This window comes from Sceloporus occidentalis, unplaced genomic scaffold, assembly GCF_023333645.1.
Source record: "Sceloporus occidentalis isolate IW3139 unplaced genomic scaffold, rSceOcc1.0.p SCAF_1, whole genome shotgun sequence".
Classification (NCBI taxonomy): Eukaryota; Metazoa; Chordata; class Lepidosauria; order Squamata; family Phrynosomatidae; genus Sceloporus; species Sceloporus occidentalis.
The window spans coordinates 97,123,510-97,145,762 of NW_028316981.1; the positions used below are offsets into that span (position 1 = coordinate 97,123,510).

Genomic DNA, 22,253 nt, shown 5'->3' on the forward strand with positions numbered 1-22,253 from the left:
AGCATAAGCTTTCATAGACTTGAGCCAACTTCCTCAGATACATGGAGTAGAGTGAAAAGTCTAGGGACAGACCTATCTAGCGATCTGTGCATGGGAATATCCATAAGAATGCAAAACTTTGTGGGTGTGGAGATGAGGTGATATGTTCAGTTTTAACCATGGCCATTGGAGAAGACAGGAGGAAGGATGTTGCCAAAAGCCAAGTTGAATGGATAACCATAATGGGTGTACTGGGATGTAGTGTGGGAACCAAAGAGAAGACATGATGAACTGGCCAAGACAGCCCACATGAGACTGGGTGTGTGTGTGTGTGTGTGTGTGTTAGCTAGTGTTATGTTTATGCTAGGAAACCATTGTCTCTGTTCAACCCACTACTGATAGACTGCAGTTTGTTGATATATTCCAGTTCTGCTTAGACTAAAATACCAAAGTCTGTAAGCATGTAAGCACGACAAACCTCTTAATGTTTTCAGAAAAGGAATACACAATGACTTTTTATTTTATGAGGAAGTTAGAAAACACTTATATCATGAAATTGTTCTTTACAAAGTCCTGTGTTAATTCTAAAAGTTACAGACACGGTAAGATTTCAGTTTTTATACAATGAAACATCTCCATCATCATACCTGCTCCAATCAGTTGCAAACACAAAGTTTTTCAAACAAAATTTTGCTGCTGTCCCATTCTCCCACTCCTTGAATGAATGATTACATCACTTTGAAATCAATTTAAACTTTAAAAACCAGCTATGGTCACACCACATGGCAAGATGGCATTTTTAATAGACAAAAATTATACCAGAATATATAATATAAATAATGTTGTCACATTGCACTGCTGTGTCTGCCCCATAGACAATAAGGGCAAAAAACAAATAAGAATGTGTTAGGGATGGACTGATTGAGACTCTGAATCTGTCTAGTACAAATAATTCTCACTTCCTGATTTGGGGGAAAATACACCATCCCTGGTACTAATATACTTACTTTCTTATTGAAACCAACAGGAGAAGAAAAGAAAGAGAAGAAACAGAGAAGGAATAGTAACAGGGGAATGGGTAGATGGAGGTAGGTAGGTAAAAAGGTGCTTCTTATTCTTTTCCTGGCTAGCACCAGGCTATCAGAGATGAAGGGGAATAGTTTTTCCACTATGAGGGCTCCCTTTTTCAGAGAAATGCTTTATAAATGTATTACACGTAAAACCCAATTTATTTAACTCAATACACAAGGTATGCATTTAAAATGGAATTTTGCCCCACAGCATTGAGCATTCTATAAAAATTTTCCAAAAAGGAATTTTCTTCTCCAATTATTGCCAATGTTTGCATATACAAAACACCAGCTCTGGAATATATTAAAAACAGAATTACAGCATTTTGGGGAAAAATATCCCTTGAATTTTTGTGTGGATACCAATCAGAAGTGTGAGTTGTGGAGAGTTATGCTGCAGTCTGAGATCAAATAGTGAGCCAGCATATCAGGAACAGAAATGGTCAACTAGACTACTATGTTCCAAGTGAATAGTAGCCACCACTACTAGAGATGGGTAATCAACTTATTATTTACTTGTAATCTCACAAAGAAAGCCTGCTAGTAGTGGTATATTTAAACATACACCACACATATAGACTATCTGCTTGATTAGTTCTGTATTTCCCTGATGAAAAAGATTTCTCATGTTATGGAAGTGCACTTTTTCTCTCATTAAATAACTTTTATTTTTGGCTGACTCCTAAAATCAGTCATTTATAGAAAAACAACTCTGATTTCTCATTTTGCAGGAAAATATACAGACATTACATTTTTTCTTATTGACCATGTGCATCAAAGTCCATTAAGAGTTTTAAATCCTCAAATTTTCCAGAATCCATTTTTTTGTTCCAAAATTTGTAGTGTTGGAAGATCATAAATCTCTTAACGATCTCTGGGAATGGGAGAAAATAAGATTTTTCTAACAATTGAGGGAGGAAAACACATATTTAGTTTTGATATACTTTTCCCCATTATTCCAGAATGTGAGCATGGAAGAACTATAACTTCAGGCCCCTGACTACACTACATTTTTTCAGGAACACTTTATTAAGATTGTTTAGAATGGAAAGCATACAAATTGACACAGTTTAATCATTCCCTCCTCCTATGAGTGGAAAATGTTCCCCCGCAAAGTGTTTTGATCTATAAAAAAAAATCCAGCATGACATTTTAAAAACATAATTTACATATAAGCAGTGTAAATAGTAAAGATCAACAGAACACGGGTTCACACATAGACTTGCTTTCAATATTTACAAAACTTTGTATCTTCCTTTGTTGGTTGGTTGGTATGAATTTTGCTGTAAAAAAAAAAGAGAGAGCATGCAGTTAATCACATGTAGTTGATAATGTACTATAACATTATAAAAATAGAAACCAAAGAACATAGGTTAGACATAGAGTTCTGTGAAGAACTCCATGAAATAGGGGAGAGGGAGCTGTACTTTGCACAGATTCCTTAATTAGAATGCTTTATACCCCTGAAAAATCTGTTTACAATAGCTGATAAAGCCTCAAGAAACAGTGTATGAGGTGCCACTGGAGTCTAAAGGAAAATAACTGAAAACTCCTACATAAATTATGAACTTTTATTTCACTTACCAATCTGATTAGCTCTTCTTTGATAAGCCGAGTGATTTCTGCCTTTGCTTTCTGTACAGCCAATTCATTGGCACCTTTAATTAGAAAAGTAAAAAAAAAAGAAAAGAAAAGAAAAGAAAAGGAAAGAAAGAAAGAAAGAAAGAAAAAATAAAACATTTACATGTGTCAGCAATGCACAGTGATGAAGCTTAACACAGGAGACTACTGAAGCAAGTTGTAGCTGTGGCAATAATAATTCAATAATGCATTTTATAACCCATAATTAATAAACACCACACTGCATTGTATTATATAATCCACAACAAGTTATTTTGTAGCAGGGTGGAATGGCTTAAATCAAACCAATCCTATTGAAAAGAGACAGATTTAAAGCAATGGTTATATCAAGTTTCTCATTTGCAGTTCAGATACGGTGCGCCCGCACCACGCGCGGACACATTTTACGCAGCTTCCAGCTTATGCGGAAGCTGCGCGGGGAGAAAAACAATGGCACACATGCGCCACACCGCCACATGCACGCACCCTATTATTTCCTATGGGGCTTGAGCATAGGTGGATTTTCACTTTCGCGGAGGGATCCGGAATGGATCTCCCACGTAAGGAGAGGGCCCACTGTACTTCCCATGCAAAAATGGATATTAAGTGTTTGTTCAAACAGGAATACAAACTGGAAATTATAAAATGGGAGTGTTCAGCTGATAAACAGTGGAAGGCAGTAGAACTGGGAGAGAAACAATTCCTCTCTCCATTGCAAACCCATGTACCACACACAAGACTGGCTTGGAAAACCTCAAACTACATTTTGGGCAGTGTGGAGAACTTAGCAGAGTGAGTAGGGGGAGAAAATTATGCTGTGTCGACAAGTAAAAGACTTCATGTAACCACTGATTTTACAACTAAAGCATATTTATCTAATGTATTTGTTCCTGGGCCTTTTATACTGTTTGAAGTAGCAAAATGTTAGCATTTTCCAAATACATCAAGACAACTAAGCAAGATCATTTATTTAGACAAGTATGCCTCATCTACTGAGTAGATCAGTATTTTTAAGATGTAAGTACCTACATTTATTTGTTGCTAGATAAAATAAATATCAAGAACTTGAGAATTAAGTAGGCCCCAGAGCTCAGATAAAAGTATAGATATGTTATAGTCATCATATTTCCAATTAATAATAATAATAATGTTTATTTCTATCTTCCCACCTCTCCCAATGGATAGAAGCGGGATCACAACAAGATTAAAATTACAATTACAGCATTAAAACCACAGTTAAAATAAAAGCATAAAAACATAAGAGCCTAAAAACATTAACGGGGGCAGCTGGTCTCGTTCAATACTAGTGGTCTTCATAGTAGGTCAGGAGGATAAGCGCTGCGGAAGAGCTCTGTTTTTACCGCCTTCTTGAAGTTTTCTAGGGATGTAACAAGGTGGGTCTCCTCTGGGAGTCCATTCCAAAGTCTAGGGGCAGCTATGCTGAATGCCTTTAGGGAAGTAGAAACATGTTTGGATGCTGGTATCTCCAACAAGTTCTTCCCACTTGTTCTAAGAGTGCGGGGCAGATTGTATAGGGAGATGCGTTCCTGTAAGTAACCCGGACCCAAGCCATGTAGGGCTTTAAAGGTAATAACCAACACCTTGTATTGTGCCCGGAAGCTAATTGGTAGCCAGTGTAGATCTTTCAAGATAGGTGTTATATGGTACTAAGATAAATGATCCCCTGAAAGGTCTAGATCCCAACAAGTACAATAACCTGCCAATCCTCTGGCCAGAAATGTCAAAAGCATAACAATATACTGCATCCAGATTTAGGCTCCACAATTCAAAAATGATGTTGACAAGCTGGAGTGTGTCCAGAGGAAGCTGACCAAGGTCTACAAACCATGCTCTATTAGGGAGCTGGGTATGTTTAGCCTGGAGAAGAGAAGGTTAAGAGTTGGTACAATAGACCTGTTTAAGTATTTGAAGAGGTATTGGGTATCCTCCGTATTGAGGCGCAAGCTTGTTTTCTGCCTCTCCAGAGAATAGGACCCAGAGCAATGGATGGAAATTACAGGAAAAAACTATTCCAGCTCAACATTAGGAAGAATTTCCTGACAGTAAGGGCTGTTCAACAGTGGAACAAACTCCCTCGAAGGGTAGTGGAGTCTCCTTCCTTGGAGGTCTTTAAGCAGAGACTGGATGGCCATCGATCGGGGGTGCTTTGATTCTGTGTTCCTGCATGGCAGGGGATTGGACTGGATTTTGGTCTCTTCCAACTCTATGATTCTATATGCAGCACATAAAGATTTCACACAATTTATAATGCTTGCCGTCAAGTCAGCAGGTATTTTCCATGTCTTCCAGCTGAGGTATATTAGGTGGCTTTGCAAGAGAGGGCTTTGACTTTAAAACTCCTTTGCCCAGAAGCTCTGGTTGGTTCTCTCCACTCCTGCTAACTCAATGACAATTCATCATGTTGTTGCTTTAGTTTATACTTTCCAGTGTTATGTTATTTTATACTGGTTGATAGGTGTCTTAGGAGGATTATTTTTGGACTAAAAAGCAAGATAGCATTTTAAAAGATATCATCATTCATACTGATAACAAACTGCCAGCAGAAAGGCAACCAAGTTAGAAAAAAGAACTGCTTAACATGAAGCCTTTGTTTGTCATATGGAACAGATGAAACACTAAGTGTGCACTCAATTGTAATGTCCTTATTATCTGGAAGCCCTCACTTCCAGTACAATATCTGATACTCCCTGAAAGTCTTTAACACGCTGCAGGAGAAACCTTCCATGTCATTGGAAGGGTCAGCTCTTAAGGTCCAGTGAACTCTCAAACAGGAGACCATAACTCTTCCCTCTCCTCTTTTACCACATTTATAGCAGCAGTCTATACAACCACTTATTACAGATGGGAGGCTGAGATGAAGGCAGGTTTACTGAACATTTATTTAAAAATTCAAAGCTAAAGGAAGATTTCTTGTTCACTCAGCAGCTGTAATTCTGTACAACACTCATACCCCCCAATCTTATTCTGAGTGAGGTATACCAAAATTTCAGTGGACATAGAAATATATTTTCTACATATGATCTGACTGTTTTGTTGTTAACTGCACTCAAGTTGAACCTGGCTCATGGTGACCCTGTGAATGAGACATCTCCAAGACTCTCTGTCCTCCACTGCTCTGCTTAGGTCCTGTAAATTCAGGCGCGTGGCCTCCCTGATTGAGTCTATCCATCTGGTGTGTGGTCTACCTCTTTTTCTATTACCTTCTACCTTCCCGGCATTATTGCCATTTCTAATGAGTCATGCCTTGGTATGGCCAAAGTATGACATCCTCAATTTGATCATTTTGGCCTCTAGGGAGAGTTCAGGCTTGATCTATTCAAGGACCAATTTATTTGTCTTTCTGGCTATTCACAATATTCTCAGCACTATTCCCCAGCACCACATCTCAAACGAGTTGATTTTCCTCCTATCTATCTTTTTTCACTGTCCAATTCTCACAACAATACATGGTGATGGTGAATATTTGGATATCACAATAAATGCTAAAAAACTTACTTCCAAATTAATGGTGGATTCCTATTTATCCCAGTGGGACTGGGAGAAGATTGAAAGAAAACATGGTTGGCAGAGGAAAATGAGGATGGTCTCTCCTTAGCTAAAGCAACATATCTGCTTCAGCAGCAGGGTCAGCTCAACAGGAATTAGGCCTTTTTCAGGGGATGGGAATACTGTGATCTGTATCAACCCCTGTTGAGAACAGTTAAGAAGGTGCCTAGGATAATCAATAAGCAAGGCACTGATTCTTGTCTGGGTGCCAAATGCCTGTGGGGCCATGTGTAGTCCTGAAGTGCTTCCAAATCTAGGAACCCATGATTTTACTGCTATTTTAATTTGTTTTTCTGAGCATTAGTCAAATAAGGCAGACAAAATAGAATCATGCCTGCTGTGCTCACACAAAGATGAGGGCCTTGTTTTGTGACACCTTTAAAATGCCAATACTATTAATCTTTACTTTCTCTTCTTGTAGTGAAGAAACACTGCAAATCTTTTTAGACATTCAAGCTGTCAGAAGGTCTGAGGACTAAGGGGACCACATGGCAAATGGCTGCAGTTGTCTGTTGGACAGATGAGCAAAGTAGCTTTTGGTTGACTGACAGAGAGGTAGATTGCAAACTTGATTTCACAAGCACAAGGTGTTAGGAAACTACCACTGTAACTAGGCCCTTCCTTTTATACATCACCAAACAGGTTATCAAGGGTTTTGGTACCTCAGCAGCAGCCTTTCTTTCTGATAATGATTTTGGAGGGTCTGATCAGCAGTACACTCTGTGAATGTAGCCGGTCAAGCAAAGGCCTCATCATGTTATTCTTAAAGCAATTCACTAATTATGCAAATCAGGAAACATGTAAAATGACTCTCAGTTGTAGGGTTTTGTAACCTTGCCATAGAAGTCCCCCCCATGTGGTCAGGTTTGTGTCAAAGTTAGTAATGCTATAATAATAAAGCGGATCCTTTCCATCCATAGGGTTTTGGTTCTGCTGCCCCCTATGGATGGCAAAATATGCAGACAGTCCAGACTCATATTATTAAATGGCAAGAATGTGTGCGCAGATGCATCAACATGTTCATGTGGATATGCTGCTTTTGAACAATATGAAATGTGGCAGCCCATACACAGCCAAACCCACAGATCACCAGCCCACTGTATGCTGACTGAGTACAGGAAATCATTACATTTTCACTTCTACCAAAAAAAAAAAAAAAGTAGGATACCATTCCCAGTTATGGAAACAACAAGCAATATGTGTGAACTCATAAAACCACAGAATCATAAAATTGGAAGAGACCACAGAACTGTGGAAGTAAATCTTTTCACAGGAATACTATTCAAATGGTTTGTGTTTGTCTGACATAAAAATATCCTAAGTGGTATTTATTTCACCCCAACTGAACTGTACCCAGTACTGCCCAAGTCCACACCTAATATTTCTGAAGGGGTCTCATGAAGCATAGTGTCTGCCCACACTCTTTTACCTCAGGAGTCTTACGAGTAGGGCTCCCATGCCCCACTTTCCCTTTAAACTACAGAAAACTTAGTAGCAGTGTCTGTCCTGGTTTCCTCTTTTATCCCATTTGCAGTATCTCAGAGCCAAATCCTCTTTGCTAGCTGAAATGGTAGAATGGTATGGTCCAGGTCTACATCTCATGTACAAAAAAAAGGGGGGTTCCCTGGAACCATTTGTTTTTCCAACACCCACCTCAATTCCTTTACCTCAGGAATCTTATTTAGAGAGTGCTCTATCTTCCTTCCTTTTGAAAAATATTAGAAATCTTAGCAGTAGTGGCTTAGCCTACACCTATTTTCTAGCCCCTTTAGAAAATTCCATCTTTTCCAAAGGTGAGTTATAACAACCCACGTTTTTTCTTTTAGAAAACTCTTCATTTGGAATATGGCCCTTCCTACTTTGGATGACAATCAAAAACACTGTCAAATTCTGAAGAGTCTATAATAATGCCTGGTAAATTATAGCCGTCCTGTTTTGCCTGAAAGAAGCTTACTCTTTAGAATTTTAATTTCAAACTAGCCACTGTACTTGGGAGACAACTTGACACCTGAACAAATTTTAAGAGGTCTAGCATGATGTCTTGATGAGATATGGCTGCCTAAGACACAGCAGCATCCTGTTATATATATTACTCCAGAGTGATTCTGACATGGACATTTTCTAGCATGGTTCTATGAGGAAGTCTTTTAGTGAAAATTATCAATAATACTCACTCTCAATGGCCAAATAAATTTTTCGTTCTCCTTCCTTGGGCTCTTTGCCTGGAGGAAAGTATGTTCCTCTGATTGTAATGGCAGCTTCAGAATATTCACTTATTCTGTGCAGTGCTTCCTTTGATGTTACCTTCCACCTAGCAGTCTGCAAATAAAAAGGAAAAGATCTCAAATATTAAATCTAAAAGAAATTAAGCAAGATGGTTTCACAAGCTGCTGCACAACAGAGTCATCACATATCAAAAAGGACAGTGTATGTTATTTTTGTTTTGAACTCTCTAGAAATTCATTTTGGGTGATTAAAAAAAGGAAAATATTTGATTATATATCAGAAGTATGCTACAAACCTATTACAGAAAGACCTCAATTTGATTCATGTGTGAGGTTTCAATACCAATTGTTTCCAATAACATTTGTAAAGTGCCTTTATTGAATTAAAGAGATTTTTTTTCTCTGATAAATGGCCAGAAAATTGTTACTGTGTCTCATTACACTAACAATAGTGTGTGTGTGTTTTAATTTGAAGAAGCCAAATTATAACAATCAAACAAATGGCTGAGACACAAAAATTCTCTAACTGGATCAAAAATATTACTTGATAGCAACAGGAGTAACCCAAATGAAAATAGTTACAAGGAAGCAACTACACAATTGTAGGAATGTTAGGCATAGATATACAAGAACATGCACAACAGGATCAAGAACATGTGCTACAGAAAAGTCCTGGTGAGCTAGGAATATAGTGCATACCAAAACTTTTGAACTACAGCCCCGTGCTATACACAGCCATTCAAATATGATTAAACAAATAAATAATCCTTGCCTGTGGGAAATCATTGATCTCCAGTTCTTCCTCATATCTTTTAAAAGATTCATTTTGTCCCCCTTCCTGTTTCTCCTCCTCTTGTTTCTCTATTGGCACATAATTGAGCTTAGCATTGATCTTCTCTGCCAATTGCTCTGCAATAGTCTTGGCCGATACAGTTGGAGCCTGAATAGTACCTCCTCTCAGGATAGCATTCGTAGCTTGCTGCATCACATCCTGTAATAAGGTATTTAAAATAAAAACAAAACCTACTTTCAGAAACTATTGTTGCACAAGGTAATATAATGATAAACATTGGACTTAGGGTCTACTTAGTATACAAAGCAAACTAGCTCTGATGTTACCTCTGAGAGCAGCAAAACTAGACCACAATTTACATATATGTAAAGAATTTTAGAGTTTCTGCTTTCACACTGAATTATTTCACAGATCACTGTGTTTTAATGGTTTGATTCCCAAGCTTGCCCTCTTGTGGTTTTTTTAAAAAATTATTTTTAATTTTATTAAATTATCTTAACATATATACAAACAGTGTTACATAAAAGCTTGCCCTCCTGTGAAAGCCAACAAAAAGGGAAGAGAAGGTGACATTGGTCAGTTCCGTCTATTCCCTTACACACCCCAGCACTCTATCTTTGCTATCCCAGAGGATGCCCTAACCCTCTGGAGCACGCAACATGCAGTGGGAAAGGGGAAACAGTAAAAGTTGTCTCTGGTTCTCTCCCTACTAATGCTAGTAGAAATATCTCACAAAACAAGTTCTGCTCATGGGAAATTCAGAGGCAAGTATCTGTGTATGCACTAATTGTTTTTATCATCTATTAAGAGAACCCCCAACAGCCAACTTTCATTTCTGCATGAGCTACTTGCTGATCTGAGAATAAAAAACAAAGGTTGAGATGACACAAAGGTGTTATCACATGATAATTACAAAGAGTCATCTGGCCCATCATGTCATCCCAGGAAGGCACAGCATTCAGGCAACCCTAACCTAAGTGGTAGAATTCAAAGATACAGCTATGTTAGTCTGGAAAATCAGTATGCAAAGAGATCCTGTAATACCTTTGAGACTAACTGAAAGAGAGAAGTTGGTAGCATGAGCTTTTGTAGAATTGAGCCTACATGCATCTGAGGAAGTAGGCTCAGGTCTAGGAAAGCTCATGCTAGTAACGTCTTCTCTCTTTCAGTTAGTCTGAAAGGTGCTAGAAGATCTGGTAACCTAGGTGTTATGGTTATAGCAAAACCAAACAATTCTGATATTCACAGTAAAGTCTGGAATCATGTATAAAGTTATCAGAAATTTGGGGCTTGTCATGTAACCAACAGAACTGCCACAATTAACACTGCAGATAAAAACCACTGCTGTGAGCATCTACAGATCAACGTGTGGACTATATTCTGTCTTTTGTTGGGGTATGTCCATGACAGCTTAACAGTGGCATAGTTCTCATAACAATTGTGATCTAATTCATCAATAGATCACCAGGTGGACCAATGTCTCTCTGAGGGAGAGAGTAGGCTGGCCCAGTACCATCAGGGGCTAGCCTGAAGAAGAAGAGCCCTCCCTCCGGTCCATCTGCCTTGGTCCAGGCCTCAGAGGGAGAGAAGAATGCTGGACCTGATTCCCTCCCCCCTCACCATTCCCTTCTCCTTTTGTGTCGTGTCTTTTAGATTGTAAGCCTGTGGGCAGGGAACTGTCTGTTATCCCCTCTATTGTAAACCGCTCGGATTCCCAGTGATTGGGCGGTATATAAATAAATAAAATAAAATAAATAAAAAACTATTATTATTATACACAGGGATGTGTGTGTATGTATACATATATGTGTCCAAATATGAAATGGTGTATTTGTCCTGTGTGTGTGTTTTAAACAAATAAAATGGCACAAGGCCATTTCTCTATGCATTTTACTGCTTCCAGTATTCTTCTCCCCATTTTAAATACTGAAGCTGAGGTGAAAATAAGAGTATTTAGAAGCGGTGAACAACAAAACACAGGAGAAGCTTTAGGTCTTATTACCCACACACTCTCCAAATCCTTCCCACTCTGCATGTGAAAATGGCAGACACATGCATAAACATGTATGCTCCTCCACTGTGTCTAGTTTAAGTAACAAGACTTAACAATGTAGACAAGGGATTATGTTTTGCAAAGAAGTGCAGAAGGTGAATCATTAGCAACCTCTTGCCCACTGTTGTGCATGTTTGTATCTATATTTTTAATAAAAATAAATTAAAAAAAATATTTATATTGCCCCACCTCTCCCTACGGATTGAGGCAGTGTTACAACCTGATAAAAACATACAGTGCAATCATAAAATATAACAGTTCCAATAAATACATCCAGTTCCTATAAATACATCAGTGGTTAAATACAAAGAGTCTTCTTCAAGGGGAACGTCCTAATCAAGCTCAGGAGGGTAGGCCCGCCGGAAGAGCTCTGTCTTGACTGCCTTCTTAAAGGCGTCTAAGGTAGTGATAAGACGGATCTCTTCCGGCAAGCTGTTCCACAGTTTAGGGGCAGCAGCAGTAAAAGTTCTTTGGGAAGTTGTGTGCAATCTGGTAGATTGTATTTCCAGCAGATTTTCCCCAAATATTCTGAGAGTGCGGGGCAGACTGTGTCAGGAGAGGCGCTCCTGCAAGTAACTCGGGCCCAAGCCATATAGGGCTTTAAAGGTAATAACGAACACCTTATACTGCAACCGGAAGCTGATTGGCAGCCAGTGGAGTGATTTTAAAACAGGAGTTATATGGTCAAATCTGGAAGTACCAGTGACCAATCTGGCTGCCATATTTTGAACCAGTTGAAGCTTCCGAACTTGGCACAAAGGTAGCCCTATGTAGAGCGCATTACAGAAATCAAGACGAGAGGTTACCAGTGCATGTACTACTGCTTCAAGGTTTCTCGTTTCAGACAGGGGTGCAGCTAGCGTATCAACCAAAATTGATAACAGGCACTCCTGGCTGTCGCGTCAATTTCAGGTGACAGCTGTAGTGACGAGTCCAGGAGCACTCCCAAGCTGCGAACTTTGTCCTTTAGGGGGAGTGTAACCCCATCCAGGACAGGTCGACAAATTTCCTTCCTTGGGCCAGGGGTACCTATCGCTAGTACCTCCGTTTTCTCTGGATTCTGCCTGAGTTTGTTTTCCCTCATCCAGTCCATTACCAACTCAAGGCAGGAATTCAGAGGAGAGGTGCCATCCTTAGTCACTGCAACAGTCGGAGACATAGAGAAGTAGATTTGGGTGTCATCAGCGTACTGATAACACCGCACCCCATGTCTCCGGATGATCTCTCCCAGCAGCTTCATGTAAATGTTAAACAGCATGGGGGACAGAATGGCGCCCTGAGGGATGCCAGATGTCAGCTCTCTTTTTGAGGAGCAGCTGTCCCCCAGCATAACCATCTGGAATCTGCCTGAGAGGTAGGAACGGAGCCACAGGAGCGCAATGCCCCCAATACCTAACTCTCTCAGGCGTTCCAGAAGGATACCGTGGTCAATGGTATCGAAGGCCGCTGAGATGTCCAAGAGCACCAACAGGATCACACTTCCCCTGTCGATGCCCAGACGGAGATCATCGACTAAGGCGACCATGGCTGTCTCAACTCCGTATCCCACCCTAAAGCCACTTTGAAATGGGTCTAGATAATCGGCTTCATCCAAGACAGTTTGGAGTTGGGTGGCAACTGCCCTTTCAATCACCTTGCCGAAGAATGGTAAGAGGGAGACCGGTCTGTAGTTATTTCGAATCAGGGGGTCATGGGAGGGTTTTTTCAAAAGCAGTTTAACCACTGCTTGTTTAAGTTTTTCCAGAAATTTTCCCTCCCTGAAAGATGCACTTAAAGAAATACTGAGTGTGATCCCATGGTCAACAATACTAAAAGAGAAGGGAGTTCAAGATGGATGGGAGCTTCTAAAAAGGGAGACACTGAAGGCACAATTTCAAACAGTTCCAGTGAGGAAGAAAAATGGGAGATGTCTCAAGAAACCAGGATGGATGACTAAAGAACTTTCAACTGAGCTAAGTTTTAAATGGAACATGTATAAGAAATGGAAAAATGGGGAAATCACCAAAGAGGATTTCAAACAAATAGTGAGCCTGTGTAAGGGTAAAGTCAGAAAAGCTGAAGCGCAGAATGAACTCAGGCTTGCTAGAGAGGTTAAGAACAACAAAAAGGGCTTTTTTGGATATGTCCGCAGCAAAAGGAAGAAGAAGGAAATGGTAGGGCCACTGTGTGGAGAAGATGGCAAAATGCTAACAGGAGACAGAGAAAAGGCAGAATTACTCAACACCTTCTTTGCCTCAGTCTTCTCAGAAAAGGAAAAGGGTGCTCAACCTGAGGATAATGGAGCAGAAGACAGATTAGGGGAATTTCAGCACAGAATAAGTAAAGAGATAGTACAGGAATACCTTGTTAATCTAAATGAATTTAAGTCTCCAGGACCAGATGAACTACATCCCAGGGTATTAAAAGAACAGGCAAATGTAATATTGGAGCCATTAGCAATAATCTTTGAGAACTCCTGGAAAACAAGAGAAATCCCAGCAGACTGGAGGAGGGCAAATGTTATCCCCATCTTCAAAAAGGGGAAAAAAGAGGATCCAAACAATTATCGTCCAGTTAGTCTGACATCAACACCAGGAAAGATTCTGGAACAGAGAGTCTCGTGAACATCTAGAAAGCAATGCCATAATCACAAAAAGTCAACACGAGTTTCAGAGAAAGAAGTCATGCCAGACAAACCTTATCTCTTTCTTTGATAAAATTACCAGCTTGATAGATGAAGGGAATGCTGTGGATACAGTATATCTTGATTTCAGTAAGGCCTTTGACAAAGTTCCCCATGATATTCTTGCAAACAAGCTTGTAAAATGTGGGCTAGACAAGGCAACTGTTACATGGATTTGTAATTGGTTGACTGACCGAACGCAAAGGGTGCTCAACAATGGCTCCTTTTCATCCTGGAGAGAAGTGACCAGTGGGGTCCCACAAGGCTCTGTCCTCGGGCCAGTTCTATTCAACATCTTTATCAATGACTTGGAGGACAAAATTGGGGGAATACTTATCAAATTTGCAGATGACACCAAATTAGGAGGAGTAGCTAATATTCCAGAGGACAGGATCAAGATTCAAAATGACCTGAACAGACTAGAAAACTGGGCCAAAGCTAACAAAATGCAATTTAACACAGAGAAATGTAAGGTACTGCACTTAGGGCGGAAAAATGAAAAACACAGATACAGGATGGGGGACACCTGGCTGAATGAAACTACGTGTGAAAGGGATCTGGGAGTCCAAGTAGACCACAAGTTGAACATGAGTCAACAGTGTGATGTGGCAGCTAACAAGGCCAATGCGATTTTAGGCTGCATCAATAGAAGTATAGTGTCTAGATCCAGGGAAGTAATAGTGCCACTCTATTCTGCTTTGGTCAGGCCCCACCTGGAATACTGTGTCCAGTTCTGGGCACCACAATTAAAAAAGGACATTGAGAAACTGGAGCGTGTCCAAAGGAGAGCGACTAAAATGGTGAAAGGTCTGGAAACCATGTCCTATGAGGAATGACTTAGGGAGCTGGGGATGTTTAGCCTGGAGAAGAGGTTAAGAGGTGATATGATAGCCCTGTTTAAATATTTGAAGGGATGTCATATTGAGGAGGGAGCAAGCTTGTTTTCTGCTGCTCCAGAGACTAGGACCCGGAGCAATGGATGCAAGCTGCAGGAAAAGAGAAAAGGTTGGACTGGATGGCCCTTGTGGTCTCTTCCAACTCTACGATTCTATGATTCTATTCTATCCTTACACTTCCAAGAAGCTTGTCCACTTCATCGGTATTTACAAACTCAAATTGATCCAGTTTAACATAGTCTGCGGAGTCACTGGATACCTCTCTTGTTGTTTCTGTTATAATGCCTATGCCCAGATCACTCCTTATCTGAGAGATTTTATCTGCAAAAAAGTCATTAAATGCGTCACAGCAGGCTTTTGTTGGTTCTAAAAAAAGGGTTCTGGGTGGGAAGTAGTTGGGTGAACTCTTTTACCACCCTGAACAGCTCTGCTGGATGAGACTGTGCAGACACAATGCGTACAGCACAGAACCAGTTCTTTGCTGTATCCATTGCCACTCCTTAGGTCTTCAAGTAGTCACTGTGGCGTGTCTTGCCAGGTAATAACTGATGTTTCCGCCAGCGGCGCTCTAGTCATTGCGCAGTCCACTTCATATTTCGAAGGTCTTGGGTGTACCATGGTTTTCTGTTAGGAGCGGACTGGAAAGGACCCTTGTGAGCGATAGTGTCTATGGCCCTGCTAAGAGTGTCATCCCAGGTATCAACCAGGGCTTCGACAGAATCGCCGTCATTCCCAACCATATAACCCTCTAGGACCCCCTGGAATTTAGCCGGTTCCATCAGTCTTCAGGGGCAGACCATTCTAATAGGCCCTCCATTCCCGAGGGGGATCTGGGTAGTTGCTTCAGTCTGACTTTGACCAGGAAATGATCCTTCCATGACAGGGCAGTGGTGGAGATCACCTCGGCCCACGGATATTCATGATCCGTACTAAAGACCACATCAAGTGTATTACCCGCATGATGTGTAGGACCCGAGACTAATTGGGACAGGCCCATGGCTGTCAAGGAAGTCATGAACTCCCGAGCTGCACCTGTCAGATCTAATGAGCCAGCCTCGAAGGGGATGTTGAGTTCCCCCAGGACCAAAAGCCTGGGGGACTCCAGCACCAGCTCTGAGACCAGATGTGTCAGGTCATCCAGGGAGTCTGTTAGGCTACGGGGTGGACAGTAGACCAAGAGAATCCCCAGACTGTCCCTAGCCTTCAGGGTCAGGTAAATGCACTCAATATGGTCCGTTTTCCAAATAGGTTTCCTGGTCAGAGTGAAGGTGCTTTTGTGGATGGTAATAAACACAATCAAAATTATATGTAAAACAGTCCTGCGGATCAGACTAAAAGCTTATGTAATCTAACATTTTGTTTCCCACAGTGGCCAATCAGCTGGCTAAGGGAAGCTCTAAGAAGGACATGTGGCTGTTGTACCCCACTGACCAGAAGCTAAAGAGCCGCTGATTGAAAGCTGCCATGGACTTGTTTGCACAATTTGTCTTTGACCAAAGAAGAAATAATTTATACAGTATTTAAAAAATGATATGTAATCAATCGCTTCTCAAGATAATGGTGTATGGTATCTATCCATACAGCAATTGAACTGTTTTTTTAAAGGAAAAAAAATAATGTAATGCATATGTGAATATCTGAATTGGGATATTAACTACATACCTATGTCCTTACACATTTAATAATGACTGTTTTTGAACAAGCCAACAACCATTCACATAAAAAAAATCTGTTCAAGCAGAAATATCATTTGCCCTCCAATCGAGTGACATGTGTGCAAATCAAATGTTTGTTAGACCTTCCTTGGAGATGGTTAATTTAAACTGAGATATTTCTTTTACACTATGGCCGATTACTGGTGTGAATATTTTAAATTTCTGCATCAACAGTGGCATCAAAAACATTGCTAACAAATACACAGTACAACTTCAACTATTTGGACCTCCCATATGTAACTGCTATCTGTGTCTTAATGTACCCATTGTCTTTCTACTAACCCATCAAATATTTTAACTGTGTTGATCTAAAGTGTACTCCTCCCATGGGAATTGTTTGTATAGCCCTATACACAGCCATTGGGAAGAACAGAAATTTGTACTCGTTTCATAAATAGGAATTACACATAATTTGGACTGTGCAAATTCAGATGTTTTAATGCAAATCAAACCTGACATATATTAACACTGAGCTATATAAAGATATCTGTATTCTTCCCCTATTGTTAATATTTATGCATTTTTGGGGTGTCCAGATAATAAAATTGTACTGTATAGTCAGCAAAAACATAGCATTCAATATAAGTATAAAAATATTTTCTTTGTAGAGAAAGGTGACCTTAAATTGAAAAGAGACCAATACTTGTGCCTCGGCTCCAAGATTCCTCTGTGCATTGATTCTCAATGCCAATCTTTTAGCAATCTCTAATTTTTCTGCATTTCCTGCTGTTGGGGCAGGAACATTAGATGTCCCACCAGAAGATGCCATGTCCTTCACTCTTTTCTTTGAATTGAACATGCTTTCAATCTGCTCATCAATCTATTAAAAAACACACAACATGTAAGTTAAAATGTAAGGAAATATTTACAAAAATAAATAATATTTGAAAGGATTCAAGTATCTGACTGGAATGAGTGGTGTCTACTTCAAGTATTATACTTTTACTTCATTTTGAATGAAGACACTCATGGCTTTCACTGCAAACAATAGTTACTATTTCGGTTTAACATAAACATAAATTAAGAGCAAGAAGGTATGTGATTTCAGAAACTTTTAAATCAATATAAAGGAAGTAAATTAGTAACCAAATTGCTACCATATATTTCAGAATTTTTTAAATGAAATCAATAAAATTCATAAAAACTGAATCACAATTCCATAGGAAATGCATGTTTTATATATTATGTGAAAAACTAACTATAAAGCAATTTTAAATACTCACATCAACAGCTGTATCTTCATCATCTGAATCCTGCAGGCCAAGTGCAGCTTTTTGTAGTTTCTTTCGTTCATTTGCCAAAGCCTCTTCTGTTTCATCAAACTTGAATCCTTTACCAGAGAATCCACTGCTCTTTTTAATTGTCTTCCCTTCCTAATAGAGATATATCCTTGTTCAGAAATCACTCCCCACACATAAAAATACTTTAAGAAGACTGAGTTTATAAACATTTACTTGTAAATATTTCAATATCTGTTGTGTAGGGTATTCTATTTTAAATGGTAAGAGTTCATCATTCCTTTAAAAAGTGCTGCTACACACCAAAGCAATAAATACAAATATAAAGACTCAATTTGCCAATGAAAAAAATTAGATTATTTAACAGATATTGGATATATTAACATCAAGGAGCGGAACAGACTGCCACAAAGGAGCAGCTTGAAGTTTCTCCTGAGAAAGCTGGATTGGAGCTGCGGCAACTGCACACTGTGGCCCCAATCCACCTTTCTGTCAGCTCAAAAGGAAGTGGCAAAATGCCACTCTTTTTTGCACCAGCAAAAAGCTGGCTTTTCTTGTCCCGCTGCGGCTTTACGGTGCTCCGGTGGTGCACGGCACACTGCACCACCGGAGCACCTGAAAGCTGACTGCCATGTGGGCAACTGGGCAGTGTGAAGTTGGCTTCCAGGCATCATTGGACCATGTGTCGTGTGTACGCCATGCCTCCCAAGATGGCTGGAAGCCAGCTTTTCATGCCAGTCTGTACCGGCTCTATGTTTGTATTTCAGAATTATAAAGTAACATTCATCCAAAAAAGGTTGTGCTGCATCTTCAAAACAAATCCATTGATTCTTGTGCTTTTCAGACTATTTCTCTCCTCGTTTCCCATCTGTGAAGGATCAAAATGGCAGACTCCAAGTCCATGAAAGGGTAGGGATGAGTGTATTCTCATTCTGATAATTTGGGGCTTGAATCTACTATAGTGTTTAAAACAATTGGTTGTATCCAAAAAGCCAGAAGCAGAAGGATATACTGTATAATAAAAGAATTCAAACAGTGTTATCTACAATAGACTGGTTCCAAAGCTGTTTTCCTATTTCCATATGAGCTAGCAGAAAAGTATCTTCTGACTTAATTTTCAGGACAAGTGGATTATTTCAGCAGGAGAGCAAGAGTTTTGTGACAACTTTTAAACTAGTAGATTTATTTTAGCATGACCGTTGTGGATTACCGTCCACTGCCTCAGATGCCTAGGGTAAATATCAACACTTGAAGTACCTAAGCACATTGTAGGGAGTAAAAACAGAAGAAAACTGGATACAGCAAATGGCATATTACTGTTGTTGGCCATTTAAAAAATGGCATAAACATACTGGCATTAAGGAAGGCAGTTAAAAATGCTTCTTGTTGTGTGCCTTCAAGTCGTTTTCTGACTTATGGTCACCCTAATAGCAATAGCAAGTACATTTCTATACCGCTTATCAATACACTTAAGCACTCCCTTAGTGGTTTACAATGTGTAAGCTAATTGTCCTCAACAAGCTCCCTCCATAACTGTCATCTTTTGGACTGTGAGGGAGAGAATAGGCTGGCCCAGCGCCATCAGGGCTAGCCTGAAGAAAGAGGCTCCTCCCTCTATAACTGTCATCCTTCGGCCTATGAGGGAGAGAATAGGCTGGCCCAGCTCCATCGGGGATAGCCTGAAGAAAGAGGCTCCTCCCTCTATAACTGTCATCCTTCGGCCTATGAGGGAGAGAATAGGCTGGCCCAGCTCCATCAGGGCTAGCCTGAAGAAAGAGGCTCCTCCCTCTATAACTGTCATCCTTCGGCCTATGAGGGAGAGAATAGGCTGGCCCAGCTCCATCGGGGATAGCCTGAAGAAAGAGGCTCCTCCCTCCTTAACTCTCATCCTTCGGCCTATGAGGGAGAGAATAGGCTGGCCCAGCTCCACCTGGGCTAGCCTAAAGAAGAAGAGCCCTCCCTCCAGTACATCTGCCTTGGTCCAGGCCTCAGAGGGAGAGAAGAATGCTGGACCTGATCCCCACCACCACCATTCCCTTCTCCTTTTGTGTCGTGTCTTTTTAGATTGTAAGCCTGAGGGCAGGGAACCGTCTATTATCCCCTCTGTTGTAAGCCACCCAGATTCCCAGTGATTGGGCGGCATATAAATAAATCCTATTATTATTGTTATTATTATTAAGCTGGGTACTCATTTTAGCAAACTCAGAAGGATGCCAGGCTGAGTCGACCCTGAGCCCCTCCCTGGCTGATATTGAATTCACAACCCTTGTGGTTTGTGAGTGAGCAGCTGCAGTACAGGCATTTAACCACTGCGCCACCAGGGCTCAAGGTGGGTAAGGTGACCCTGTTATGGAGTTTTCTTGGCAAGATCTGTTCAGGGGAGGATTGCCTTTGCCTTCCTCTAAGGCTGAGAAAGTGTGATTTGCCCAGGGTCACCCAGTAGGTTTCCATGTCAAACGAGGATTCAAACCCTGTACTCCAGTCTTAGGCCAATGCTCAAACCACTACAACACACTGGCTCTCTTCTTTTTCTTCTTTTTCATATAAGTTTGTTTCAGCAGTTTATTACATCTGAACAGTAATAACCACAAGAAAGTGTTCATTTTTTTAGACTATCCTCACATTTCTCTAATAACACTCCAATGAAGATGTAAATTAACCTATTGCAGAAGAACAGCTTGCTTCCTACCTTATACAGGTTATAGTAAAACTATGCCCCAAAAATGTTCACACAAACAATTTTGCAATTTAGATACACAAGCTGAAATCAAAAACAGATGACTTACAGCCTTCTGTTGATCTTTGAAGTCAGTCCACAGCTTCTCCAGCTCAGGAGGAACTGGAGTACTCGACAACTCCAAAGCTTTGATTATGTCTCCAGCATAGCGTGCCTGATCTTCAGTTATGAAAGTATATGCGTACCCCTGTGAATAACATATTATAGATATATTATGTATCATCTAAATTTGACCTCCAATTCTTGCTGAACTTCTGATATTTTAAAGAAAAATGTGTTCAAAAGAAGAGTGTATTGACTATTCAGTGTCAAATGGAGCAGTCCTAGCAGCTTCTGTGTGAAAAATGAGAAGATAGAGGAGCTCTGCTGGCCTTGCGTTGGCAGACATAAAAGAAATGTGCTGGAGGAATGGAAGGCTATGGATCTTATGGATCATTCTAAGTCTTTCCAAGGGACCACAAAACTGTAGCCTAAATTATTCAATTCAAATAATTATTCAGTTACTTAGAATTCTATATGTTTATAAATAAAGCATTTCAAATCTGATTTTTCTCTCTCAGTTTTGGATATAGGAAATTTCTTTTTTAAAAATAAAAATTTAAAATTAACTTTATCAATATAATGTATTCCTATAGTATGCGCAGCTACTTGAACTCAGTTATGTGCTCTGTTCTGAAGTTAAACATTTCAGCAGTCATTACAGTTGTACAGAAACAGTAAAAGAAAATATGTTCCAGAAACTGAGACACACAGCAGTGGAAGGCGGAAATGGACAAAAATAGCTTCCTCCCTTTGTGCTAGGAAGTACTATGGGTGAAAATTTGATGCATACCAAAAGGCAGTATCCAATGAAGGCAATCTGGCTGGTAGAACAGTGGAAAACACTAGAATTCAGAAGAGAGGCAATCCCCCTTCCTGCCAGCCACACATATCCAAAAACAAGGCTGGAAAGTCATCCAGTCCCAATTAATACACAGTGCTGAAGGCTCCAAGAGGTAGAAGATGTAGCTCAATGATTTAAATTAGTCATTTTCTTGGTGGTTTAGATTCAAGACCTTAAATCCTTTGATTAAAAAATATATAATCCACCTGTAGCATTAAACAATCTCACCTCCCACAAACAATATACCATCTTAATCAGACTAGTTTTATGAAGTTAATGAAGAAAAGGATTGTTTACACACTTTGTTTCCTGCTCGTCCAGTTCTGCCTGCCCTGTGCACATAATCCTCATAATGATTGGGACAGCTGTAGTTGATTACAAGCGTAAGATGTTTTACATCAAGACCTCGGGCTGCTACAGATGTGGCCACAAGAAGTTTGCATACTCCACTCTTAAAATCATTGATTATACTGTCTCTGTCATACTGGTCGATACCTACAAAGGGCAACATATAGTAAGGAGGTTAAGCAATACTTCATACTTAATTATTATTCTAATTAAATATTTAAAAGTCCTGAAAAGTGTCCTCCACCTCCATGAAGTGACAGGCAAGGATAAGAAGCTCTCATTAAATCTTTCAGCAATCCATCAGCATGTTCTTGTTTATCTACAAAGATGATGACAGATCCCTTTTCTTGAAAGTGTCCTAGTAATTCAAGTAGCTTCAAGAATTTGTTCTCTTCCTCTATCACAATCTGAAAGAATAACACAATTCAGAGAGAGCATATCAGTTTTTTTAAAAAACAAATAGGTCA

General features: G+C 40.0%; 1 protein-coding gene across 3 annotated transcripts in view; it reads right to left on the reverse strand.

Moving 5' to 3' along the window:
• Positions 1-494: 494 nt before the first annotated feature.
• The window catches only part of DDX46 (DEAD-box helicase 46), a 46,119-nt gene continuing 24,360 nt past the window's right edge, over positions 495-22,253 (reverse strand). The window contains exons 15-23 of one of the 3 annotated variants that reach the window (XM_089529950.1): positions 22,031-22,193; positions 21,740-21,933; positions 20,605-20,742; positions 17,804-17,953; positions 17,200-17,400; positions 9,234-9,452; positions 8,411-8,555; positions 2,634-2,707; positions 495-2,332 (exon numbers count right to left, since the gene is read on the reverse strand). In XM_089529950.1, the coding sequence (XP_089386076.1) occupies positions 2,285-2,332; positions 2,634-2,707; positions 8,411-8,555; positions 9,234-9,452; positions 17,200-17,400; positions 17,804-17,953; positions 20,605-20,742; positions 21,740-21,933; positions 22,031-22,193 (1,332 nt within the window). In that variant the 3' untranslated portion in view covers positions 495-2,284. The remainder of the gene's footprint in view (positions 2,333-2,633; positions 2,708-8,410; positions 8,556-9,233; positions 9,453-17,199; positions 17,401-17,803; positions 17,954-20,604; positions 20,743-21,739; positions 21,934-22,030; positions 22,194-22,253) is intronic. The other 2 variants (XM_089529943.1, XM_089529935.1) reach the window with 2 other exon arrangements.